Source organism: Pristis pectinata, chromosome 16 (assembly GCF_009764475.1).
Source record: "Pristis pectinata isolate sPriPec2 chromosome 16, sPriPec2.1.pri, whole genome shotgun sequence".
NCBI lineage: Eukaryota > Metazoa > Chordata > Chondrichthyes > Rhinopristiformes > Pristidae > Pristis > Pristis pectinata.
In genome coordinates this window covers 1,805,508-1,831,298 of record NC_067420.1, presented here as the reverse complement: position 1 = coordinate 1,831,298, position 25,791 = coordinate 1,805,508, and the positions used below count along the sequence as shown (strand labels likewise).

General features: G+C 45.5%; 1 protein-coding gene across 1 annotated transcript; it reads left to right on the top strand.

Moving 5' to 3' along the window:
• The first annotated feature begins 279 nt into the window (after positions 1 to 279).
• On the top strand, positions 280 to 4,100 carry LOC127578817 (iroquois-class homeodomain protein irx-1-A-like). Its single transcript, XM_052031290.1, has 2 exons — positions 280 to 548; positions 1,794 to 4,100. The coding sequence occupies exons 1-2, from the start codon at positions 306 to 308 to the stop codon at positions 2,664 to 2,666; spliced, it is 1,116 nt and encodes a 371-aa protein (XP_051887250.1). The 5' UTR covers positions 280 to 305; the 3' UTR covers positions 2,667 to 4,100.
• The last annotated feature ends 21,691 nt before the right edge of the window (positions 4,101 to 25,791 follow it).

Here is a 25,791-nt window from a genome sequence, read left to right as displayed (position 1 = left end):
GCCAGACAGGTGATGCCGACATCAAGCTAGTAAAACGAAAGAAGAACGTAGAGGTTAATTAACACATAGCATTGACCTTGGCGTTATTTAAAACCACGAGCTCCTAATGTAACGACCCCTAGAATGAATCCATCGTTCTGCTGTTGAGACTTTGGCAGGTCAATGGTTAAATCTGGCTAATCGTATGTAAATACCGTTTACAAGGCTCCCGTCAATCACGCCGGCGCTCTCGGGCGCAGTGGACATAGGGGGTTATATAGAGACAGAAGGTGGCTTCGTTTGGCAGAGTGTTTAGGAAGCGCATCATGGCAGTGCCTCAGCTGGGATACGGAGACGTGGTCACGGCCGCCAAGGGCTCGGCAATGACCGGCCTGCAGGCAGTGTTCATCGAGAGGCGAGCGGCGATGTTGGGTTCTCCCGGAGCGGCGCTCAGTCTGGGAGTGCCCCCGCCTCTCCACGCTATCCTGGCTCGCTATCCCGGCACTTACCCCATCCCACAGGGATACAGCCTCCAGCCGTATCCCGATCTCAGGCATCTCTCTCATCTGGTAAGGACGTGCTTTTTATTGTTTGATTCGCACTTTCTTTAAAGTTGTTAAGAGTTTTTAAAAAGTTTGACAAGACATTGCCAGCGTGGACCTCCAAATGGGATCTGGCCGGACCCTTCCCCCGGAGGAAGTTACTGACCACACCGGGGCCACACCCGTAGGCCGGCGAGCGTTAACCCACCTGGGTACAGCCCGAGGTGTGCGTTGAACTTGACCTTCGCAATACTTCAAGTGCAACATCTTTGCATCCCTGACTACAACACACCTATTCAGGTTGATAACTTCACATCAGGGTAAGCGTTGGATGAGATGGTTTATTCATCATTAAATACCACGAAAGGCCAATTCGGTACAATAGCCAACCTGATTTAATAATAGCTTGTTGCTAATATAAATATTTAACATAATATAGAATGATACTGTTGATTGCAATGGGGACGGCCCCAAGAAATTTAAATAGAATGTTTTAGTTTTACAAGTTTTGAAAAATAGTATCCAAAAGCTCCTAAATGTATGTAAAATGTTCCGACGCGTTACTTCAATCCGTTCTAATTCCCATAACGCACGTATCTGCCTTTTATCGACGTACACTGATGTGAGAAGCGACGCTGGGGATAACCTGTCTCCCGGCTACCTGCGCGCTGATATTCACGGGTCGACTCGCTTCAGTGGGACAGGGAGGCGCCCTCCGAGCTGCTGCAACAGCCTCCCATGTCCCGGGTACCCCCTCCGCGTCCGTGCCGAGATTCTAGTCTTTGACTTCAGGTTGGAAATGAGTTTGATTTGACTTCAAACTGTTAGACGGAAAGTTTGCCAACTTATTCCTCGCGGTGGAGATGGCGAATTCACGCAATAATTTCGACCAGAGAAAGGCAAACGTGATTAAAATATAGAAATGCAAACAAAAGAGTCTGAATATAAAAAGGTGTAGGTGCCTTTAAAATGCCTTTCCTTCACTGGCGGGGCGCGTGTAAATTCGGAGAAACGCTGAACTAGTATTTAATTCAACAGAATATATTTATCTGCCTCGGTTTTATACTGCATACAATATTGTGAACACTGCATGTTAAATTCAGAAATGAGCATTAAAAGAAAAGTTGCGGTATTAAACAGAGTAATATTTATCTGATGTATTGGACTATTATATTTTGTCTGATACCGTGTTAACATTCCGAGATGTTGCACAGATGAGCGTTACATTTGAACGTATGTGTGTGTGTGACTTTAGTTTCCTTCTAACTTCAGGGTCCGCCCTACGACCTGAAGACGGGCTGCGTCTATTCCCAGGCCAGCTTTGCTCCGGCCGGCGCGCTGTACTCGCCCTACCGGCCGCTGGCGCACGGCGACACGGGGCGCACGAAGAACGCCACTCGGGAGAGCACCAGCACCTTGAAGGCTTGGCTGAACGAGCACCTGAAGAACCCGTACCCAACGAAGGGCGAGAAGATCATGCTGGCCATAGTCACCAAAATGACCCTGACCCAGGTCTCCACCTGGTTCGCCAACGCCAGGCGAAGACTGAAGAAGGAGAACAAAATGACCTGGGTGCCCAAAACCAAATCAGACGAGGAAGACAGCGAGAGCGAGGAGGAAGATGTCAAAAAAGAGGATTTGAACAAGGGCAAGGGAGCTGCTCAGCAGCCTGATGGGGAACAAAACAAGGATGGGCTGGAGGCGTCTCCCACTGGGATGGGAGACAGGGCGCTGGGCAAGGATGGGCTGGAGGCGTCTCCCACTGGGATGGGAGACAGGGCGCTGGGCAAGGATGCCGTAGAGTGCAACAAGGAGGCAGGTAACGGGCTGAGGACCAACTTGGAACCAACCGAGATGAGGAACTCGGAGCTGGGCGCAACCGAGGAGCAAGGTAGAGCGAAGGTGACGGCCGGCAGTGGACCCAGGGACGGCTCTGCTGCCCTCAGACCCAAGATCTGGTCCCTGGCGGAAACTGCTACCTCGGACCACGGGAAAAGCAGCCGGCTGGCTCTGAGCGGCCAACAGCCGGTGCCCCCGGCCGCGCTCGGGCACTATAAGATCTGGGCCGGCGCCTGCTTTACCGAGGGACAGCTGGTGTTGAACAGGAGGGAGTCAAAGAGAGAACTTGTCGGTCCCGACCAGTGAGAAGAGGCGAATGTATACCGCAATCCGAGCCGTGAAGGGTTTGTTCGGTTTAATGAATCCCCGACACTCTGCACTCGCATCGGTCCCGGCGACCGCTCACCAGGACACTGCGAACGAACGTGGACCCACACAGGACCTGTGCACGAAAGGAAGCGGGCGATGCCCCGGGGGATTAATTTATAGCAATTATCGTGATTTTAGTACAATCCTCGATAATTAACACAGCGCGGTACAACTATTGACCATTCCCTTCACACTGCTAAACACAGGAACCACAGACCTGGACAGAGTGGACATGTTGGTAGGACGTGTCAATATGATAAATATTGTGTCCTTTTTCTCCGTCTACATATCAGGCGGTGGGATATATTGTGTTGTGCACAGGGGCACAATGATCGCGATAAACTCGTGACATGATGCAAGAGGGAAATCCACTTCCTACTTGAAGGTTCAGCTATAAAGCAATGTTTTAAAGTGTTCCAAATCCTGGTGTGTTCCTGCTAAATCCAGGCTCTAATGAAATCCATTCAATCCCATTCTAATCAAAAGTTGGTGACACGGTAGATATCATTTTACTGTATTAAGGGGTCTAATTCTACGGAGGCTGTTTGTACTTATTTTTTAGTTGTCCAGGATTAGCTAAGGGATTTTGTTTTAAATGAAAACTCATATCCATAGCCTTTGATCAATGTTAAATTACTCCAATTTGGTCTTTATGAAGACGTAAGAGCGAGCACTGAAACCATTATAAGAACTGCCTGCTTGAAAACTATCTCCAGGTGCATTCATTTCTCGGGCTTTTCCCCCTCCCTGAAACATAACATGAGCGATTCTAATTTTACCAACACGGGAGCTTTAAGGGATAAGAACCAATGAGATTTTTTTCTAAAAAGAGCTGATATATTAGGATTATGCACCTGTATATGAATTCAACCTGCAATTCCAGTAATTGAGAACATTCATTAAACTTGTATATTAAATCTGTGGTTTTCAGGAGTAAAACCCAATTATTTCTGTGAGACAGGAAGGTTCATCCACTGTGAAACCCCTTTTCTTAAAAACGCCGATAGAACAACTGTGATGTGTAGTAGAGGTTGGTGTAATGGACTTGCCACAGGGAACCCCTGTTCACCGGAGCACCCTGACACATTGGCGACGTCTCCTTCCCATTTTAAAGCAACTACTGGAATAAATCCTGTTGGTGATCCATCGCTCCCCTTCCCTGTTGACCGCGGTAAAAATATTACACCTTATTCCAGATTTTATATCCGAAGTGCGGAGTTTGCAAAACAAATCAGAGGGCGTTTTCTGTCAAGGTTTATACAATATGTTTTATATTAAAAAAGCGTTTGTACAAAATCAAACTGTAAATAAACATTGGGATATAAATATTTTATATTTTGCCTAATAAACTAAAGCAAAGGTTTCTTCTCAGTTGTATCGTTTAATTAATGAGCATTCTTGGTCCGGCCGAAAGAAAGCGGCCCCTGGTGGTGACGAGAGCTTCAGAAGATTAGTTGTTTTAAACATCTGCTAATACAAAGGCTGGTACGTGTAAAAATTAAAGATTTCGGATTCAAGTGATTCAATGATTATCTTTAAGTGAAGGAATTCTGCCGCCGTTAACTGATCAGGTCGTTCAGTTACTATACAGTCCAGCGTTTGATTCTGTGGTAGTGACGAGGGAGCACCTCAGGCGGTGTGGTCAGGTAGGGCTCCCCACAAGTAGGGCTGGCAACAAACGAGATATGAGGCAAAAAATAAAGCCCAGGAAATAAGGGCTGAAACCATAATCAGACAAAAACTGAAGTAGAAACAAAAAATGCTGGAAACACAGAGGCAGCTCCTGTGCAAAGGGAAATAAGAAGTCCGTGAGTGATGGTTGAGCATCTCCAATCCCCTTTCTCAAGGTTTCAGGAGGCATTGACTTGTTTAAGTGGACTGATTCCTCAATTAATATACCACAGGGAAACTTATACCAACGCCAGCCGCCTGTTGTGATTATTTATTCCCATTTTGACTCTTCCCTGGAATGCTGCTGCTCAGAAGGAGCCATTCCCAATGACGAGCTCCAGCATTCCCAAGCCAGAATTGGGATAATCACCAGCATTTCTCATTCACTCAAGTTAAATAGGTCAATATCCTCACACAATCAAAAATTAATTTATGTGTTTGCAGATCCAAAATGGAACAGTTCACAAGTGGTGAGTGACTATGGTGCATTGTGTATCCCAGTTCTCTGCAATCTTCCTGCATCATCCAATGTGACAGCACCATCTTCCCCCAATATCTTTCATGTGTTTCCCAATTTCGTCAGACTGTGCTTGTAGTCAGAGATCTTCAGAACTGGATACTTCCCCTGCTCCCATCGTGACTCCCAGTTCCTCAAGAATTGACTTCTCCTCTTACTCATCTACACCTTGCACCATAGTAATAGCATCCATGGTCATGGGGTCAGCCATGGGGATGGGATCCACATGTTCCTTTCCAGCTCAGCCCTTGCACTGATTCTGTGCTGCCAGAGTGCTTGTTTGGCATCCAGTCTTGGATCAGTTCTAAATTCTCAGTACAGCAGAGGAACAGGCCCTTTGGCCCACAATGTTGTGCCGAACTAATTAAACTAGTAATTAAGTGCCTAAACTAATCCCTTCTGCCTACACAATGTATGTATCCTTCTCTTCTCTGCATATCCATATGCCTATCTAAGAGCCTCTTGAACCCCTCTATCGTATCTGCCTCCAACCCCACCCCTGGCAGCACAGTCCAGGCACCCACCACTCTGTGTGAAAAAAACTTGTCAGTTGAAGTTGGGAAGACTTAAGCCAAGACCAATTTTTCTGACTCTCCTGGATAGAGATGAGATTTTTTTGCCAGTTTAAGTCACTGCTCTACCAATGACGTTCCAATGCACCTTCCATTCAACCAGTTGCCTTTAGCTCCTTCACAGGATTAACTACTTTTCTGACTATTCCTTGTTTCTGTGCATTTCAGGTTATCACAGATCTACATGTAATGTGTTTGTGGTTCTCACTGAAACCAGTAAACAGTCTAGCAAACACCCCAGCTGCGTTGCAGGAGCAGCTCCTGACCCCGCTTTGCTGAGTCTGTGTGCGGCAGCCTGTAACCTTTCTCTGGTTTGAACTGGACACCACAACGCAGCTTGTGGAGCAGATGCTTGAACTTTCACTCGGCCTTCGTGGACACATGCACAGATTTATTTTCTCTCAAGAGTCCAAGCTTTCTTGGAGTTGATTTTGAATGCATGCATGGGAGCAAGGTAGTAAGGGTGATAAAGCAGGCCCGTTTCCCCTGCCAAGTGTTGTGCCTACCAGGTAGTTACTGAGAGATCGTGCCCAGGAATCTGGACTCTGAAAAGCACAGCAAACCACATCCTGTTGAAAGCACCATTTGGATTTGGATTTTCTATTGAATGTAGACAGTGTGCATTTGTTTCCAGCCCATCTACCTAATTCCAATAGGCTGAAAGGGAAATTACTTTTTGTTTAACAGTATGATCTGAGTTACATGAAGGAAAACTGCAATTTTTGGGCTCATTGCATTCAACACATTGAGTCTGTGGCAGCTCACAAACCGGTCTCACACCCTCCCTCATTTTCCCTCTAACCCATTCTCCCCACCTTCTCATCAACCCCCCCGCATTCTACCCCTCAGCCACACACTAGTGGCGATGTACGGTGCCCAATTAACCCACCAGCTCGCACATCTTTGGGACGTGGGAGGAAACCAGAGCACCCGGGGGAAACCCAAGTGGTCGCAGGGAGAGGGTGCAAACTCTGCGCGGGTCAGGATTGAACCCTGGTCTCTGCCGATGTGAGATAGTGGCTCCATTAACTGTCTTGCAATTTCCTTCCACTTATGATATAAATTAACTTTTATTATTATTGAATCTGTGCCCAGCACCCTTACAGGCAGTGGATATCAGACTATAACAACACACACACTTTTTCCCCACTGTAACATCTTAGGCACTGGGATTTGCCAGCTTCCCCTGAGTTCAGGGAGCCACTGACTTGCTGGATGGGTACGTAAGTGTTCCCTTAAATAACTGCGACCGCCTCATAAACCTGACGGGTTTCCTCTCCCTCTCCTGGTGGCCAGTCCCACGAATGGAGGAAGGAGGTGACCCCTTACTCTGACTGAGCCAGCACTGTTTCAAGGGGTTGATCCTGGGAGCCACAGACTGCCCTGCATGACCATAGCTGCTCAGACCACTGGTGTGGAGCCCAGGTACAACGAGAGACACTAGTTGACAAGGACAGTGACGGAAAATTTTGGGTGTGCTGAAGGACAGAATTCATTGGCTGCATTAGTCTGAGGGGGGGGGGGGTGGTGTGGAGCCTGAGGGCCATGAGGTGGAACCTGGAGGGACATCGGGGGCAAGAGGAGCAGGAGGAGGGAGCAGGCTGTTGGGGGGGAGTGGGGGACACCTCAGCTCAGCTAGGCATCCACAGTGGCATCCTCAGCTGAGCAGAGGAGAGGCCTGGACCACATGGGATGTAAGGGGTTTGAGACTGCCAAACCACGGGCCCCTAACTCATGCCCATCTCCACATCCCGCCATACACCAGTGATCAGGCTGGGAGCCCCAGATGACCTACAACAATACCTCACATGCTGGTTTCCAGTCCATCCCAATGACTGTGAGGCATTGATAACAAAATCCCCTGATCCAATCAGTGAGCCAACAGCAGCAGGTGCAGGGGAGCGGCAGGCTGCAGAGGAGAGAGGCAGAGCTCCTCGTAACACCTGCTTTCTGTTGTTTGCAGCTCTCCCCAACAACTCTGTCTAAGGATGTGACGTTAATCTGTGTCCAGGTGCATTGGGTGGAGCTTCTCAACAGTGGCCAGGCTTTTCCTAAGTGGACCATTTGGGGTCTCCTGGAACTTCCTTCTGGTGTTCGTCTCACTGAGGAGAACGTCCAAGTCTCTAGGCCCCACCCCTCTCCCTGGCAGCCTCACTCTCCCCTCTACCCACACTCGTCCAGCTGCCACAGGGTGTGTGCAGTTAAGGTCAGATTTTCTTCCCAAATCAGCATGCACCCACGTTGTCAGTCTCTGGGCATCCAATCCTGCTGGGAACTGCACAGATTGTGCTTTACCTCATGATTCTGGGTGTGAACCACTCCAACACTGTTTCACACATAATTTTAGCCAACGTTGCAACTTGTTTCTGTGGGACTTGAATGACAGTTAGCATAAGATGGTTCAGTGCGCCAAAAAAAGGTGGGTCCTAATTTCTAGGCATTCGCTTTGATATTGAATGGCCTTTAACTGCCTTCTCAAGTGATCGTGCCACCTTCAAAGGCTCTATATATGTTGTTCTCGGAACTTTCTGTTCCTGCATTATCTTCCAAGAACTCTTCATGTTCTCCTGAAATCTGCTATTATCTTTCTCTCTGTTTAATGTAATTCAGTAAGGTTTGAAGTTGTTCCCTTTTATCGCCAATTCATTTTTTTTGTCCATGGGAGGTGGTCATTGCTGGGAACCACTAACCGGGGAGGCAGGTAAGAGTCAACTCATTGATCGGTCTGGAATGGGATTCAGCATAGGGTCAGACCAGCTGAACATTCATAATCCCAATGTACTTCTAATGACAGAGACACAAGAGAGATTGCAGATTCTGGAGCAAGAAATGAACTGCTGGAGGAACTCAGCGGGTCGGGCAGCATCTGCGGGGGGAAAGGAACTGTTGACAATTTGGGTCCTGCATCACGAATCCCCCCACAGATGCTGCTCGGCCGCTGAGCTCCTCCAGCAGGTTGTCTGCTGCCTTATCTTTAATGACAATTCAGTAACTTCATGGCTACTGTTTCTGATACTAGCTTTTTAATCCAGGTTTATTTGGTTCCTTGTGTTCAAATTATTGTCCTTGGATCAGCTGTTCAGGTCACTGGATATCAGCTCAGTAGTTTAACCATCATGTTACCACACAGTCTTATTCAAACCTCATCCTCATTTGAGATAGTTCTCTGTAATTGCTGCCATGTCAGACTCCTGAGTGGTTAGTGGTGCATGTGTCTCTGCAACCTCATTAACCACTTTCTGTTACTTTTGGCAGATGGATACCACACCCTTTCAGACTGCCTCATACTTAACCTATCTCATTCGAAGATCATAGAGTCACAGAGAGATATAACATGGAACAGCCCCTGCAGCTCACTGAGTCCGCAATAACCACCAATTACACTATTTATCCATTTCCACTAATCCTACATTAATCCCACTTCCTTATTCTCACCAATTTCCCTTCCCCACCCTCTGCAGATTCTACTACTCACCTACACACAAGGGGCAATTTACAGAGGCCAATGGTGGATGTGGGAGGAAGCAGGAGCACCTGAAAGAACTCATTTGTTCACAGGGAGAACATGCAAACTCCACACAGAACAGGTCAGGACTGAACCCAGGAGCTGTGAGGTGATGGCTCTTTAACCTGGGCCACTGTGTTGCCCACAATCTTCATGTAAAAGTATTCTTGGCTGTCTGTGTATCTTGTACTATTTTTCTAAAGCTTCTTTACTTCCTCTGCTAAATCAATTAACTCCTCCCCCATGAGTTAACATCCCATTACTCAGATGAGGTGATACAGAGTGAACATCACCAACAGCCTGTCCTGGTCCAGCCACGTAGATGCCACGGCCAAGAAAGTTCACCAGCACCTCCACTTCCTCAGGAGGATAGAGACATTTGGCATGTCCCCATCAACCCTCACCAATTTTGGTATTGGTATCGGTTTATTATTGTCAATTGTACCGAGGTACAGTGAAAAGCTTGTCTTACAAATCGACCTACAGGTCAATTCATTACACAGTGCAGTTACATTGAGTTAGTACAAACTGCATTGATGCAGTACAGGTAAAAACAATAACAGTACAGAGTAAAGTGTCACAGCTACAGAGAAAGTACAGTGCAATAATGTGCAAGGTCACAACAAGGTAGATCATGAGGTCATAGTACATCTCATTGTATAAGGGAACTGTTCAATAGTCTTACCACAGTGGGATAGAAGCTGTGCTTAAGTCTGGTGGTACGTGCCCTCAGGCTCCTGTATCTTCTACCCGATGGAAGAGGAGAGAAGAGAGAATGTCCTGGGTGGGTGGGGTCTTTGATTATGCTGGCTGCTTCACCGAGATAATGAGAGGTAAAGACAGAGTCCAAGGAGGGGAGACTGGTGTCCGTAATGCGCTGGGCTGTGCCCACAACTCTCTGCAGTTTCTTGTGGTCCTGGGCAGAGCAGTTGCTGTACCAAGCCGTGATACATCCAGATAGGATGCTTTCTATGGTGCATTGGTAAAAGTTGGTGAGAGTCAAAGGGGACAAACCAAATTTCTTTAGCCTCCTGAGGAAATAGAAGCGCTGGTGAGCTTTCTTGGCTGTGGCTTTTATGTGATTTGACCAGGACAGGCTGTTGGTGATGTTCACACCCAGGAACTTGAAGCTCTCAACCCTCTCGACCTCAGCACCATTGATGTAGACAGGTGCATGTACACCGCCCCCTTTCCTGAAGTCAATGACCAGCTCTTTTGTTTTGTTGACATTGAGGGAAAGGTTGTTGTCATGACACCATTCCACTAAGCTCTCTATCTCCTTCCTGTGCTCCGACTCATCGCTGTTTGAGATACGGCCTACAACGGTGGTATCATCTGCAAACTTGTAGATGGAGTTAGAGCAGAATCTGGCCACACTGTCGTGAGGGTATAGGGAGTAGAGTAGAGAGCTGAGGATGCAGCCTTGTGGGGCACTAGTGTTGAGAATAATCGTGCTGGAGGTATTGCTGCCTATCCTCACTGATTGCGGTCTGTTTGTTAGAAAGTCAAGGATTCAGTTACAGAGGGAGGTGTTGAGTCCCAGGTCTCTGAGTTTGGTGACAAGCTTGCTTGGAATTTTTGTCGCTGCACCATAGAAAGCATCCTATCCGGATGCTTCACAGCTTGGTACAGCAACTGCTCTGCCCGGGACCGCAAGAAACTGCAGAGAGTTGTAGACACAGCTCAGCACATCACAGAAACCAGCCTCCCCTCTATGGACTCTGCCTACACTTCTCGCTGCCTCGGTGAAGCAGGCAACATAATCAAAGACCCCACCAACCCCGGACAGTCTCTCTTCTCCCCCCCTCCCATCGGGCAGAAGGTACAAAAACCTGAACCACCAGGCTCAAGGACAGCTTCTACCCCACTGTTATAAGACTGTTGAATGGTCCCCTAGTACAAAAAGGTGGACTCTTGACCTCACAATCTACCTCGTTATAACCCTGCACCATACAGATCATTTCATTACACAGTGCATTGAGGTAGTACAAGGGAAAACAATAACAGAATGCAGGATAAAGTGTTACAGTTACAGAGAAAGTGCAGGTAGTGTCACGAACCAGCAACAAAAGAAACACACTGAGCATGATGCAGTGTTAAAAACTATTTTATTAATTACTACTTATGATAATACGTAAAATAAAAGTAAAAATGTTAGTATGTTAGAATTCAAAAATGTTAAACCTCGAACGTTAACCCCAAAACTAAACTCGTCGTGTGTGTGTGTGACAAAGTCCCAAACTCCAAGTTCCGGAATGGTTCTTAAAGTTCAGTTCCGCAAGCCATAAGGTGAAACATGAGCAAGGGCTTCTTCAACAACCACCGTTGTCTGAAGATAAGACGTAGATGTAGAGAACATAGAGAGAGTAAATACGAAATCCAAATGTTCCACGATGGAACCCAAACGACACTTCAGGGTTTACTCGGTAGTGACTTCCTCACCCCGAAAAGCATCCGAATCGTGGTTGTCCACACACAAATACCTGATTCCCTCTACAGGTCAGCAACAAAGTGAACTCCACCGGATTACTTCCAACTTCCATACATGGGTTTCAGTGGCAAACACAGTTATTGTTTCTCATCCATCGAAAGAGAAAACAAGCAGGCTGGTGTCTCTCTCCCTTCTCTCTCTCTCTCTCTTCTTCTTCTACTTCTTCTTCCACGTCATTACGTCCTTTATCTTCTATTGACGTAAGCACGCCCCACACACACATAAACACACACTCTCTATCTTAATGGGACTTTCACTGAGTCCGTAACAGTAGGCAGACAATGAGGTGCTGGAAAAGTACATTGTTTTCTCTGGAAACTGTGCAGTCATTTGAAGTTCAGTCTTATGACAGTACTTGATCCTGGACATCAACCAGTGGAGGGTTATTGTATTAATATTATTTCTCTTCCAGTGCTGGATATTTTTTTTTCTCTTTCTCCCTTTTGTTTTTAATGGCACTGAGTTCTAACCTCCACAGGGAAACGGCTCAAAGTTGACCATCTGTCACATCTTGCTGAAGCAACCAATGTAGTCAATAAATATTTTTGTCCCTCTTAACAGCCAAAGTATACAGAAAACAGGAAAGACTATAAGACCATAAAACATAGGAGCAGAATTAGGCCATTCAGCCCATCGAGTCTGCTCTGCCATTCGATCATGGCTGATTTATTTTTCCCTCTCAACCCCATTCTCCTGCCTTCTCCCCGTAACCTTTGACAACCTCACTAATCAAGAACCTATCAACGTCCACTTTAAATACACCCAATAACTTGGCCTCCACAGCCGTCTGTGGCAATGAATTCCACAGATTCACCACCTTCTGGCTGAAGAAATTCCTTCTCATCTCAGTTCTAAAGGGACATCCTTCTATTCTGAGGCTGTGCCCTCTGGTCCTGGACTCTCCCACTACTGGAAACATCCTCTCCACGTCCACTCTGTCCAGGCCCTTTCAATATTCCGTAGGTTTCAATGAGATTCCCCCTTCATCCTTCTAAACTCCATCGAATACAGGCCCAGAGCCATCAAACACTCCTCATATGTTAACCCTTTCATCCCCTGAATCATCCTTGTAAACCTCCTCTGACCGTCTCCAATGCCAGCATATCCTTCCATAGATATGGGGCCCAAAACTGCTCACACTACTCCAAATATGGTCTGACCAACCCCTTATAAAGCCTCAGCATTACATCCTTGCTTTTATATTCCAGTCCTCTCGAAATCAATGCTAATATTGCATTTGCCTTTCTTACTCAACCTGCAAGTTAACCTGAGGGAATCCTGCACCAGGATTCCCAAGTCCCTTTGGCCCTCCGATTTCTAAATTCTCTCCCCATTTAGAAAATAGTCTGCGCCTTTATTCCTTCTACCAAAGTACATGACCGTACACTTCCCTGTGCTGTATTCCATCTACCACTTCTTTGCCCATTCTCCCAACCTGTCCAAGTCCTTCTGCAGACTCCCTGCTTCCTCAACACCACCTGCCCCTCCACCTATCTTTGTATCATCCGCAAGCTTGGCCACAAAGCCATCAATTCCGTCATCCGGATCATTAACATACTGTATAATGTGAAAAGTAACAGACCCAACACCAACCTCTGCAGAACACCACTAGTCACCGGCAGCCAACCAGAAAAGTCCCCCTTCATTCCCACTCTTTGCGTTCTGCCAGTCAGCCAATCTTCTATCCATGCTGTTACCTTTCCTGTAATACCATGGGCTCCTATCTCATTTAGCAGCCTCATGTGCAGCACCTTGTCAAAGGCCTTCTGAAAATCCAAGTAAACAACATCTACTGACTCTCCTTTGTCTATCCTACTCGTTACTTCCTCAAAGAATTCCAACAAATTTATCAGGCAAGATCTCCCCTTAAGGAAACCATGGTGACTTTGTCCTATTTTATCATGAGCTTCCAAGTACCCTGAAACCTCAGCCTTAATAATGGACTCTCACATCCTACCAACCACTGAAGTCAGGCTGACCGGCCTATAACTTCCTGTCTGTTGCCTCCCTCCCTTCTTAAAGAGTGAAGTGTCATTTGCGATTTTCCACTCCTTTGGAACCATTCCTGACTCTGGTAATTCTTGAAAGATCACTACTAATGCCCCCACAATCTCTTCAGCTACCTCTTTCAGAACCCTGGGGTGTAGTCCATCCGATCCAGGTGACTTATCCAACTTCAGACCTTTCAGCTTCCCAAGCACCTTCTCCTCAGTAATAGTGACCACACCCACTTCTTCCCCCTGACTCTCTCGAATTTCTGGCATGTTGCTGGTGTCTTCCACAGCGGAGACTGATGCAAAATACTTATTCAGTTTGTCCACCATTTCTTTGTTCCCCATTACGAGTTCTCCCGGGTCATTTTCCAGTGGTCCAATGTCCACTCTTGCCTCTCTTTTACTCTTTATATATCTGAAAAAAACTTTTGGTATCCCCTTTTATATTATTGGCTAGCTTACCTTCATATTTCATCTATTCTTCCCTTATTGCTTTTTTAGTTGCCTTCTGTTGGTTTTTAAAATCTTCCCAATCTTCTGACTTCTCGTAAATTTTTGCAATATTGTATGCCCTCTCCTTTGCTTTTATGCTGTCTTTGACTTCCCTTGTGAGCCATGGTTGCCTCATCCTCCCTTTAGAATGCTTCTTCTTGTTTGGGATGAACTGATCCTGCGTCTTCCAAATTACTCCCAGAAACTCCTGCCATTGTTGCTCTACCGTCATCCCTGTTAGGGCCCCCTTCCAAGAAAAGCTTGCAGGACTCAGTGGCTGGCCACGTGTAACTCAGTGGGAGTGTTCAAGCCATTCTTCAGAGACTCAAATTCAAAGTTGAGTTTATTGTCATCTGCACAAGTCCACGTGTGCACAGGTGCAATGAAAAACTTACTTGCAGCAGCATCACAGGCACACAGCATCAGATAAGCAACATTCACAAGAAAAATATAAATTAAACATAAATTATACACAATTTTTACGAAAAGGAATACAAGTAGAACAAAAAAGAATCATTTTTTTCTGCAAAGTAATCAAAGTGGTCATAGTTTTGCTAAACTGTAGTGATTAGGGTTGTGTCAGTTGGTTCAAGGACCGAATGGTTGAAGGGAAGTTGCTGTTCCTGAACCTGGTGGTGTGGGACTTCAGGCTTCTGTACCTCCCGCCCAATGGGAGCTGCGAGAAGATGGCGCGGCCCGGATGGTGGGGATCTTTGATGATGGATGTTGCCTTCTTGAAGCAGCACCTCCTGTAGATACTCCCGATAGTGGTAAATACATGGCATATGTACTAATATTACAGCACGGTCTTTGCTTGTTTCACAGGGAAGTAGTAAAGGACTCTGGGACTATTCAAGTGTCATCTTTTAGATGATGTATGAACCCAAGACTCCGCCCACTCCCTCAGCATCGTTCCATGCATTTCATGCAACATCTAAAAGTGACACCTTCCCCACAACGGGGATGTTTTCCATGGTTTTCAGGACAATATTTACTCCTTCCAACAATTATCCAACAATTATCTGGTCACCAGCACATCACTGAAAGAATGATTTGCATTTACATAGCGTCTGTCATAGCCCCAGGACATCCCAAGGCTTTTTTCAGCCAGCGAAAGTCCTTTTAACTTATGGCCACTTTTGCAATGTGGAAAACAGGCAGCCGATTGTGCACAGCAAGCTCCCATAGATGCCAGTGATCCGGAATAATGTTGCATAAAAGAATAAACGTTGACCAGAAATAACTCCCTCGTGTTGATGGGGTGTTTGCTGCCCATCCCAGCAGGCAGTTTCTCAGTTGAACATCTGATCAGAAAGTCGACAGCTCTCTTGGGCCAGCTGCTCCTCGGTACTGCATTGATAAGGCAGCCTAGAGCTGCAGTCTCAATTAAGAATCAAAAGTGAACTTCAGATGCTGGAAATCTGAAATAAAAATGGAAAATGCTGGAAACACTCAGTGGGTCAGGCAGCATCTGTGGAGAGAAGAACTGTTAACATTTCAGGATAGAAAAGATTGCAGCTTCACATTCCTTCCCATGGATCGCAGTTCTGGCAAAGGATTCCTGCCCTGAAATATTAAATCTGTTTCTGTCTCCACAGATGCAGCCTGACCTGCTGAGTGTTCCCTGCATTTTTTGTTTTTATTTCACATTATCCTCATTCTTATGCTCAGGTCCCCAAGCAATAAAGGTTTGACCGAGTGCATCCTTGGAGAAGAAATTACGGAGGCCTTTGTGGAGATGTTTGCTTCATCATTAGCCACTGGTGAAGTTCCAGAAGACTGGAAGGTGGCTGATGTTGCTCCGTTGTTTGAGGAGGGGAGCAGGGACGTCAGGGAACTATGGCTGGTTAGACTGAATCAGTGGGGCAGTTACGAGAGGGAATTCTGAGGGACAGGATCTACTGGCATTTGGATAGACAGAGTCTGATTAGGAGGAGTTAGCATGGCTTTGTGCGTAGAAAGTCATGCTTGATGAGCCTTTTAGAGTTTTTTGAAGAGGTAACCAAAAGGGTAAATGAGGGTAGGCAGTGGATGTTGTCTATTTGGACTTTAGCAAGGCCTTCGACAAGGTCCCACATGGCAGGCTGGTCTGGAAGGTTAGGTCCCATGGAATCCAGGGAGAGCTAGTTTGATGGATTCAAAATTGGCTCGGAGGTAGGAAGCAGAGGGTTGTGGTTGAAAGTTGCTTCTCGAAATGGAGACCAGTGACTAGTGGGTCGGTGTTGGGACCCTTGTTATTCGTTATAAATGATTTGGATGCAAATGCACAAGGCTTGATGAGTAAGTCTGTGGATGACGTAAAATTAGGAGGTGTTGTTGATAGTGAAGAAGGTTATTGTAGATTACAGGGGGATCTTGATCAGGTAGGGATTTGGGCAGAGGAGTCTCAAACAGATGAGTGTGAGGTGATGCATTTTGGAAAGTCAAACCAGCGTAGGACTTATACTGTGAATGGTAGGGCACTAGGGAGTGTAATGGAACAGAGGGACCCAGGAGTACAAGTGCATAGTTCATTGAAAGCAGCATCACAGACAGACAGGGTGGTGAAAAAGGCATTTAGCACGCTGAACTTCATCAGTCAGGGCACTGAGTACAGGAGTTGGGACATTATATTCCAGTTGTACAAGTCGTTGGTGAGGCCGCACTTGGAGCACTGTGTACAGTTTTGGTCACCCTGCTGCAAGAATGATGTAGTTAAACTGGAAAGAGTGCAGAAGATTTACGAGGATGTTGCCAGGACTCGAGGGCCTGAGTTATAGGGAGAGGTTGTCCAGGCTGGGTCTTTATTCCTTGGAGTGTAGGAGAATGAGGGGCAACCTTATAGAGGTTTATAAAATCATGAGAGGCATAGATAAGGTGGACAGTAACAGTCTTTTCCCCAGGGTAGGGGAGTCCAAAACTAGTGCGGCACAGGTTTAGGGTAAGAGGGGAAAGATTTAAAAGGGACCTGAGGGGTAACTTTTTCACACAGAGGGTGGTGAGTGTATGGAACGAGCTGCCAGAGGAAGTGGGTGAGGCAGGTACAACAGGGTCATTTAAGAAGCACTTGGATAGGTACATGGAGGGACGGGGCTTGGAGGGATATGGGCCGAACACAGGAAATTGGGACTAGCTGGGTGGGCACCGTGGTCGGCATGGACTGGTTGGGCTGAAGGGCCTGTATCTGTGCTGTATTGATCTATGACTCTATCTATGACTCAAAAGACCAACAACTTGCCTTCCCAACTGCCTGCTGCAACTGCTCATAAGCTTCCAATCATACTTGTACAAGGTGAACGTGCAAACTTCTGATTCAGCGATAGGAGTCCCCCCAACTGACCCGTAACTTGGACCTTGCTGTGTGCAAATTACCTGCTGCATTTCCTACATTTCAACAGGGACTACACTTCAAGCGCGCTCAGATGATTATGGAGTGCCCTGGGAAGATGAAATGCAAGTTTTTTCTGATTTTTTTCTGACTCTGCAAGTCCTGATGCAGGGGTTTCACCCGAGATGTCAACAATTCTATTCCTCCCACAGATGCAGTCTCTTGTCTCTCCTTTGCAAGTTTTTTCTCTCTGCTTCTTCTTCCAGTTGAGGTCTTAACAACTTGCGTTCAGGCCTTCAAACCTAAAGGAAGTATAGATGAATTAAAGTAATAGGAAAATGGGAATGGGGAAACATGTTTCTGCGATCTGCATATAGGACCCTACACAGTAGTGTAACAGGTTAGCGTAACGCTATTACAGCACCAGTGACGTGGGTTCAATTCCGGCCACTGTCTGAAAGGAGTTTGTATGTTCTCTCCGTGTCTGCGTGGGTTTCCTCCGGGTGCTCTGGTTTCCTCCCACATGCCAAAAACGTACGGGTTAGGAAGTTGTGGGCATGCTATGTTGGCGCCAGAAGTGTGGCGACTCTTGCGGGCTGCCCCCAGGACACTGATCACAAGCATGAACTCATTAAAGAAACGAACAGTGAGGAAATGACCAATGAATTGAAAGGTCCAGGGAAAGATAAAAACAGGGGATTTGTAGGAAAACCTGGGGGCAAATTGGGGAATGAAAACAGGTTTATCAACTGGATACAGCTATAGCCTGAAGTTATTAAATACAATGACGATCTAAGCCAGTCCCATTTGCCAGCATTTGGCCCATATCCCTGTAAACCCTTCATCTTCTTGTCCTGATGCAGGGTCTTGACCCAAACCGTCGACAATTCCTTTTCTCCCACAGATGCTGCTCGACCTGCTGAGTTCCTCCAGCAGTTTGTCTGTAGTTGTTAAATACAATGTTTAGATCAGACTTGGGAGAAAATCAGATCTTAATTTTGAAAACTCAGGGTTACTACATTCGTGTTGTTGTTGAAACTATGATATCGTGAAGCACAAATTGCTCAATTTCTGTGTTGTCTTAATTAGCCTGAAGTCAAAGTCTGATTTACTTTAAATATTTCAATGCTGCTTGAAGTTAGGAGTTCCAGGGACTGAATTAAGTATTAATTCCAAGCTCTTAAGCAGACAATCAAAGGTGGATCTTAATAAAATGCAGCCTTGGCTCAACTAGTTACAAACATGGGTAACAATTCTGATTAGTAGAAGTGCTTAACAAAAAAAGTCAAAACCTAATTCATTTGGTTCTGATAAAAAGTAAAGAAGATACTGTGTGGTTTACTGGCCCCAGGCTAATCAGAGGGGGCCAATGTAACTGTATCACATCCCTTCAGTCACTGTTAATTACAGGTTGCCTCTTGTTTCTGTCAGCACCTTCCTAATCCGTCTAATTACGTAGATCATCAGAGACACACGATCTGTTAGTTCTCTTTCGGATACAAATCAGACAAAAAAAATGCATTACTACCAGCAATGTCAGCGATACGTTTCCCATTTCTTCAAATATTGCACACAACAGGATAGGTGGATAAAGTTACATTTCTTATGTAAGTTTATTAGCTCTCTGGCTGAATTTCTTCCAATTTCAGCTCCCCCAATTTACCTGTAATTAACATGTCACTGGTTCAAGTGAAATAACCTCAGCGTACCTGAGTATATTAACCTGCACTTGTGCAGTTTTTGTTTTGAATGTAGGTGACAGGAAACTCTAGAAATGGGTTACGTTGACTGCTGATTCAGTGCTGATCTCTACTGATGGGTCTTGAGTTGATTCTGTAATCTGATCCTAAATCCACAAATCAACCTGTGGAAGTTAGAGTGTTTCCATATCGGACAACTCCTGGCTGACAGGGGTTCTTCTCCTTTCCTGTCCTCCACCATCTTTTTCCAGTGTCCAAGGCAAGATGTTTTTCTCCCAGACAGGCTGCTGCTGGGTGGACCTCTTGACACTGCTACAGTTGACCATTATTGCAGTCGTACAAGGCTTTGGTGAGACTGCACTTGGAGTACTGTGGACAGTTTTGGTCACCCTGTTATAGGAAAGACACGGTTAAACTGGAAAGAGTACAGAAGATTGACAAGGATGCTGCCAAGACTTGAGGGCCTGAGTTATCAGGAGAAGTTGGGCAGGCTGGGACATAAGATGTTTTGTTAACTGTGCTCGGTAATGTGCACTACTTTTCTATGTCTTGTTTAGTTGAAAGGCCTATTACAACTGGACAGGGTTCATTTTGAGCTCCACACTCAGAAAAAATAGATTGAAGCGATAGTCAGAATTGGCAGGATGCTAAATGGAATAAAATGGAATTATCTGCATCAGACTACAAGGAGATCGATGGTGGTGTTGAGAATTATCATCAAAAGGTTTAGATAGAAACAAACCGTGGCCCAGTTTTTGAAAGATTGAGAACAACAGAATAAAGATATGACATTAAAAATAATAAAGTTTGATAGAACAGGGAAAGTGCACAACCAGCAGTTTTTAAATCCTGGTTTTCTGAATAATATTACAAAATCAGAACCAGAATCAGGTTTATTATCACTGACATATGACGTGAAATGTGTTGTTTTGTGGCAGCAGTACAGTGCAAGACATAAAATTGCTATAAGTTACAAAAATAAATAAATAGTGTAAAAATAAAAGGGATAACGAGGTAGTGTTCATGTGTTCACGGATCTTTCAGAAATCTGATGGTGGAGGGGAAGAAGTTGTTCCTGAATCATTGAGTGTGGGTCTTCAGGCTCCTGTACCTCCTCCCCGATGGTAGTAACGAGAAGAGGGCATGTCCCGGATGGTGATGGTCCTTAGTGATGGATGCCGCCTTCTTGAGGAATTGCCTCTTGAAGATGTCCTCAATGGTGGGGAGGTTTGTGCCTGTGATGGAGCTGGCTGAGTCTACAACCTTCTGGAACCTCTTGCGATCCTGCACATTGGAGCCTCCATACCAGGCGGTGATGCAACCAGTCAGAATGCTCTCTGCCGTACATCTGTAGAAATTTGCAAAAGTCTTTGGTGATATACCAAATCTCCTCAAACTCCTAATGAAGTAGAGCCGCTGGCATGCCTTCTTCGTGATTGCATCAACGTGTTGGGCTCTGAGACGAAGGGCGAGGTGAAGATTACATGATGGGTGAGTGATTATAACTCTCAGAAAAGATTGAAAAGACTTTGATTTTATTTGTTGGGAGAAAGGAACGAGAGGTGAACTCTTGACCATTGGAGGATTTGACAGCAAAATTTTTGCAACTGTATAGGAATCCAAACCTAGGCATCATTGACAGAAAAATAAATCCAAGAAACTCAAGCGAAGTGCTTGACATGGGGAGTGACTCAACTGTGAATGTGTTGCCACATCAAATGAGGAAGATGAGAAGTGTGTATGAGATGATCGGGGAATGGTAAGGCATGGTGATGGGATTAAATGATGGGTGGACACTCCGGTGGAATCCAAATACCTGCATAGGTCAGTGGCCCAGACTGCCTACTTTAGTGATGTAATGTCAATGTGTAGAATAACAAAATTGTTCGGACTGATATCATCGCACCATTCCTTACAAACACAGGGAGCATTCTACTTGTTACTATTGTGAAAGAAATAAGAACTTTCTGATCAGCAAATTCAGTTTCATTGAATGTGTAGAATCGAATATTCCGAGGAGCATTGCTCTCAGATGGTGCAAACCAAGGCTCCAATTTATGTTTTAAAGCTACCTTCGTCAGAAAATAGTCCAAGATTTGAATCCTTCCTGCAGCTGTTACACATTATCGACCATTAGCTTCAGATGTGAAGTATGGTTTAAACAGAGGCAGAGGGGTGAAATTGTACAACATATGGGCAGTAAATTGGTAAATCGTAAATTGATTTATTATTGTCATATGTGCCGAGGTTCAGTGAAGTTTTGCATGCCATCCATACAGATCAATTCATCACATCAGTGCATTGAGGCAGTACAAAGGAAAACAATAACACAATGCAGAATAAAGTGTTGCAGGTACAGAGAAAGTGCAGTGCAGGCAGACAATAAGGTGCAAGGCCATAACAGGGTCAAGAGTCCATCTTATCATACTAGGGGACTGTTCAATAGTCTTATAACAGGGGGATAGACGCTGTCCTTGAGCCTGGTGGTACATGCGTTCAGGCTTTTGTATCTTCTGCCCTATGGGAGAAGGGAGAAGAGAGAATGTCCGGGGTGGGTCAGGTCTTTGATTATACTGGCTGTTTTACGGCGGCAGAGCAGTTGCCATACCAAGCCGTGATACGTCCGGAGAGGATACTTTCTATGGTGCATTGGTAACAATTGGTGAGGGTCAAAGGGGACATGTCAAATTTCATTAGTCTCCTGAGGAAATAGAGATGCTAGTGAGTTTCTTGGCCATGGCTTCTATGAGGTTGGACCAGGACAGGCTATTGATGATGTTCACTCCTAGGAACTTGAAACTCTCAACAGAAAGCCACAGAAAGCAGTTTAAGCCAAATCATTAAATATATTTGGAATTAGATATCCTTCTTATGGCTAGAGGGACAGAGCATTGGGGGAGAAAGCTGGAGCAAGGTATTGAATTTACCTACCCCTGCCCATATTTCCTCTGTTACTGCAGGCTGGCCACAGGTTACGGCAGGGTTCCGTTCCCATGAACTGTTTGTAACCCGGACACTTCGTAAATTGGAGAATATTCCCGAGAACCGTGTTCCCACACGGCACAAGATTCCTGCAGCCCCACAGCAGCCGGCAAATCCATCCTGCCGGTCTCCCAAAAGCCCGTTTGTATGTATGGGATGTACATAACTCTGGCATCATAAGCGGGGGAGGACCTGTATCTTCAAGATGTTCCTTAACATCTACCCTTTTGACCAAGTTTTTGATCTCTTTCCTTCCTATCTCCTCGTGTGGTCTGGTGTCACAACATCCCAATTGATTCAGAGGCAATGTTTGCTGATACTCTTGTGAAACTCCTCAAGGCAATTTGCTGTGAAAGGTGTTATGTAAATGTAAGTTGTTATAATGTTGTTTAGTTCAGATTGTGTCACGTTAATGGTGTGGGAAATGCTGGTCCGGTTGTCATTGCTGGTGTTGCTCGTCTAAAGCACTTGCTTTATGGACTGATAACAGCTCTCTAGTAACCTGAACTTAATAAAGTACCTTAATATGCTTCTAGTAAATGAAAAGCAAAAAAATAAGGACAATGGTTTACCTGGATTCTGGTAAATAAACTAATAAAAGAGAACAAAAAGTTTCAGAAAGTACCACACGGCTTAGTGCAAAACCGCCCTTCATCACTGACTTTTTGAGTGAAGCTTTTAATTTGAATTGTTTATCTGAGGAATCTACTTTGAAGAGGAATTATCTGTGTCCTGGAGACACTGACAGCTGAAGAGAAAATGTTTCTTTTATCATTCAGGAACTTCTTTTGTACTGGGTCTTAATTCCCTGATTAGTCTATTAAAGGATTTGCATAGCTGCAAATAAATTACTAATCCTCTGAAATTAGCAGTGTTGAAACCTGCTTATTGTTCCTTCTAGTTGAAAGGTAATGAATCCATTTAAATTTAATGAATGATCCCACGTAACAAGGGCCGAGAGATCAAGCACCAAGTTCTTTCAAGTTCCCACAGACCTATATGAGAAGGGTGTAACATTATCCTCAGCTAGGAACATGGGTATATCTCGAGATAAAGTTAAACCTGTTAGTTGAAAATAGAAACAGAATAGGTTGGATTTGCAGAACTATGGTTGAAAAAGGGGGGAACGTGGCAGACTGGATGGCTTTGAAACAGAGAACAAAATAATTCTAAATAATTCTGGAGGATACCTTGTGGTCACATTAGGGGACATGAATCACTAATCACCACTTGTCATTAATATGTCCAAAGGAAAATTTAGGATGAGCTATTTACCCAGACAGCAGGTAGAATGTGGAACTCGTTACCACAGGGGGTAGTCGAGGTGAATAAGTTTGTATATTCTCCCTGTGTCTGCGTGGGTTTCCTCTGGGTGCTGCGGTTTCCTGCCACATTCCAAAGACGTACGGGTTAGGAAGTTGTGGGCACCCTATGTTGGCGCTGGAAGTGTGGCGACACTTTTGCGGGCTGCCCCCCGGAACACTCTATGTAAAAGGTGCTTTTTACTGTGTGTTTCGATGTACGTGTGACTAATAAAGATATCTTATATATTTAATGGAGACACACGGGACCGCAGATGCTGGAATCTTGAGCAAAAAACAAATAGCTGGAGGAACTCAATGGGTCAGGCATCATCTGTGGAGGGAAATGGACAGTCAACTTTTGAGACTCTCTGGATTCCCTGGAGAACAGGAGAATGAGGGGAGATCTTATAGAGGTGTACAGGGTGGCACGGTAGCGTAGCGGTTAGCGCGACGCTATTACAGCGCCAGCGATCGGGGTTCGATTCCCGTCGCTGTCTGTAAGGAGTTCGTATGTTCTCCTCTGTCTGCGTGGGTTTCCTCCGGGTGCTCCGGTTTCCTCCCACATTGCAAAGACGTACGGGTAGGTTAATTTGGGTTTAAACTGGGCGGCGCGGTCTCGTTGGGCCAGAAGGACCTGTTACCACGCTGTAAAATAAAATCTTAAATCTTAAAACTATGAGGGGTATAGATAGGGTGAATGCATGCAGGCTTTTTCCTCTCAGGTTGGGTGAGACTAGAATTAGAGGTTATAGGTTGAGGGTGAAAGGTGAAATATTTCAGGGGAATCTGAGGGGGAACTTCTTCACTCAGAGGGTGGTGTGAGTGTGGAACGAGCTGCCAGCGGAAGTGGTGGATGCAGATTCAATTGTAACATTTAAGAGAAGTTTGGATAGGTACATGGATGGGAGGGGTTTGGAGGGATATGGTCTGGGTGCAGGTGGATGGGACTGGGCAGAAGATCAGGTCGGCATGGACTGGATGGGCCGAAGGGCCTGTTTCTGTGCTGTAGTGCTCTGTGACTCTATGGCTCCAAACGAAGGGGTCTCGACCCAAAATGTCGACTCTCCATTTCCCTCCACAGACGCTGTCTGACCCGCTGAGTTCCTCCAGCTGTTTGTAGATGTATTTAATGATAGCTGGGTGAGCACATGAGGAAGATGTAATGGGATTCGTAGATAACACAGCACATAGAACAGTACAACACAGGAACAGGCCCTTCCACCCATCATGTCTGTACCGACCATGATGGCAATTTAAAACTAAACCTATCTGCCTGCACATGAAGCACATCCCTGCATTCTCCGCACGTACATGTGCCTGTCTATGTGGCTTTTAAATGCCACTATTGTGTCTGTTTCCACCACCACCAAGCAGCATGTTCCGGGCACCCACCACTCCCTGTGTGAAAGAACTGACCCCACACAAGACGCAGGACAGGAAGAGATTTCTATGGAATATAAACACTACATTGCACCTACATAACTGTTGGATCATTTGTACCTATGTTCCTATTGGGCCAATGGTTTGCTGTTCTATTGTAAGCACCTCCTACCACATAATGCAGGTGCCACTGAGGTGCAGGTAGAGCTGCCGGCTCACAGCTCCAGTGAGCTGTGTTCAATCCTGACCATCTCTGCTGTCTGTGTGGAGTTTGGACATGCTCCTTGCAATCCCGTGGTTTTCCTCTAGATGCTCTGGTTTCCCTCATCCCAAAGACATGCAGGTTGGTGGGTTAATTGACCTCTGTAAATTACCCTGAATGCAGGTGGGTGGTAGAATTTGGGGGAGTTTATGCGAATATGTGGAGAAGAAAATGGGAATGGTGTAGGATTAACGTCAATGGTTGTTGGGCTGAAGGGCCTATTTCTGTGCTATAATTGTATCTGGGCTTCTTGTGCCCCATGTGGTCAGTTAAGGATGAGTAGGCTATTTGGTGTAGATATTGGTTCTGGTTGACTGCAATTTATCAACAGTAAAGCATCTGCAGCTCAGGAATGCCCGAGAAACATCCTGTCTGAAAGTGTATTGCTCACTTCTCATAAAACATGTTTAAGAATCACAAAAATGTAAATAACACCTGTGTTCAAAGCCACCACAGATTTGGACGGAGATAAATCAGGTCAGGCTGATCTCGTTCAGGATTTGTCAGCTTCACCTGTGGACCGGGCAAAGGAAAGGCAGGTCTCCATTTTCAAACAAGATTTTAAGCTGAAACATTCCTGTATTACCAGGAGGAATAAAAGTGGTATCCAGCTCACAACTGTGTTCAACTTATGTTTAATTTATGTTTTTCTTGTGAATGCTGCTTATCTGATGCTCTGTGCCTGTGATGCTGCTGCAAGTAAGTTTTTCATTGCACCTGTGCACACATGGACTTGTGCACCTGACAATAAACTCAGTTTTGACAATTGCCCACCTCCAACCCAATCTTTGTCCATGAAGTCTCCTCCCAAGCAGATCTTTAACCCACTCCTGGCCAGCACATGGCTCCCTATTCCTGTTGTTCAACTGTTAAGGGAGCAAAATT

Coding starts and splice junctions, on each gene's coding strand:
- LOC127578817 (XM_052031290.1), top strand. CDS start 306: ATGGCAGTGCCTCAGCTGGGATACGGAGACGTGGTCACGGCCGCCAAG. Junction 549..1,793: donor TCAGGCATCTCTCTCATCTG/GTAAGGACGTGC, acceptor TTCTAACTTCAG/GGTCCGCCCTACGACCTGAA.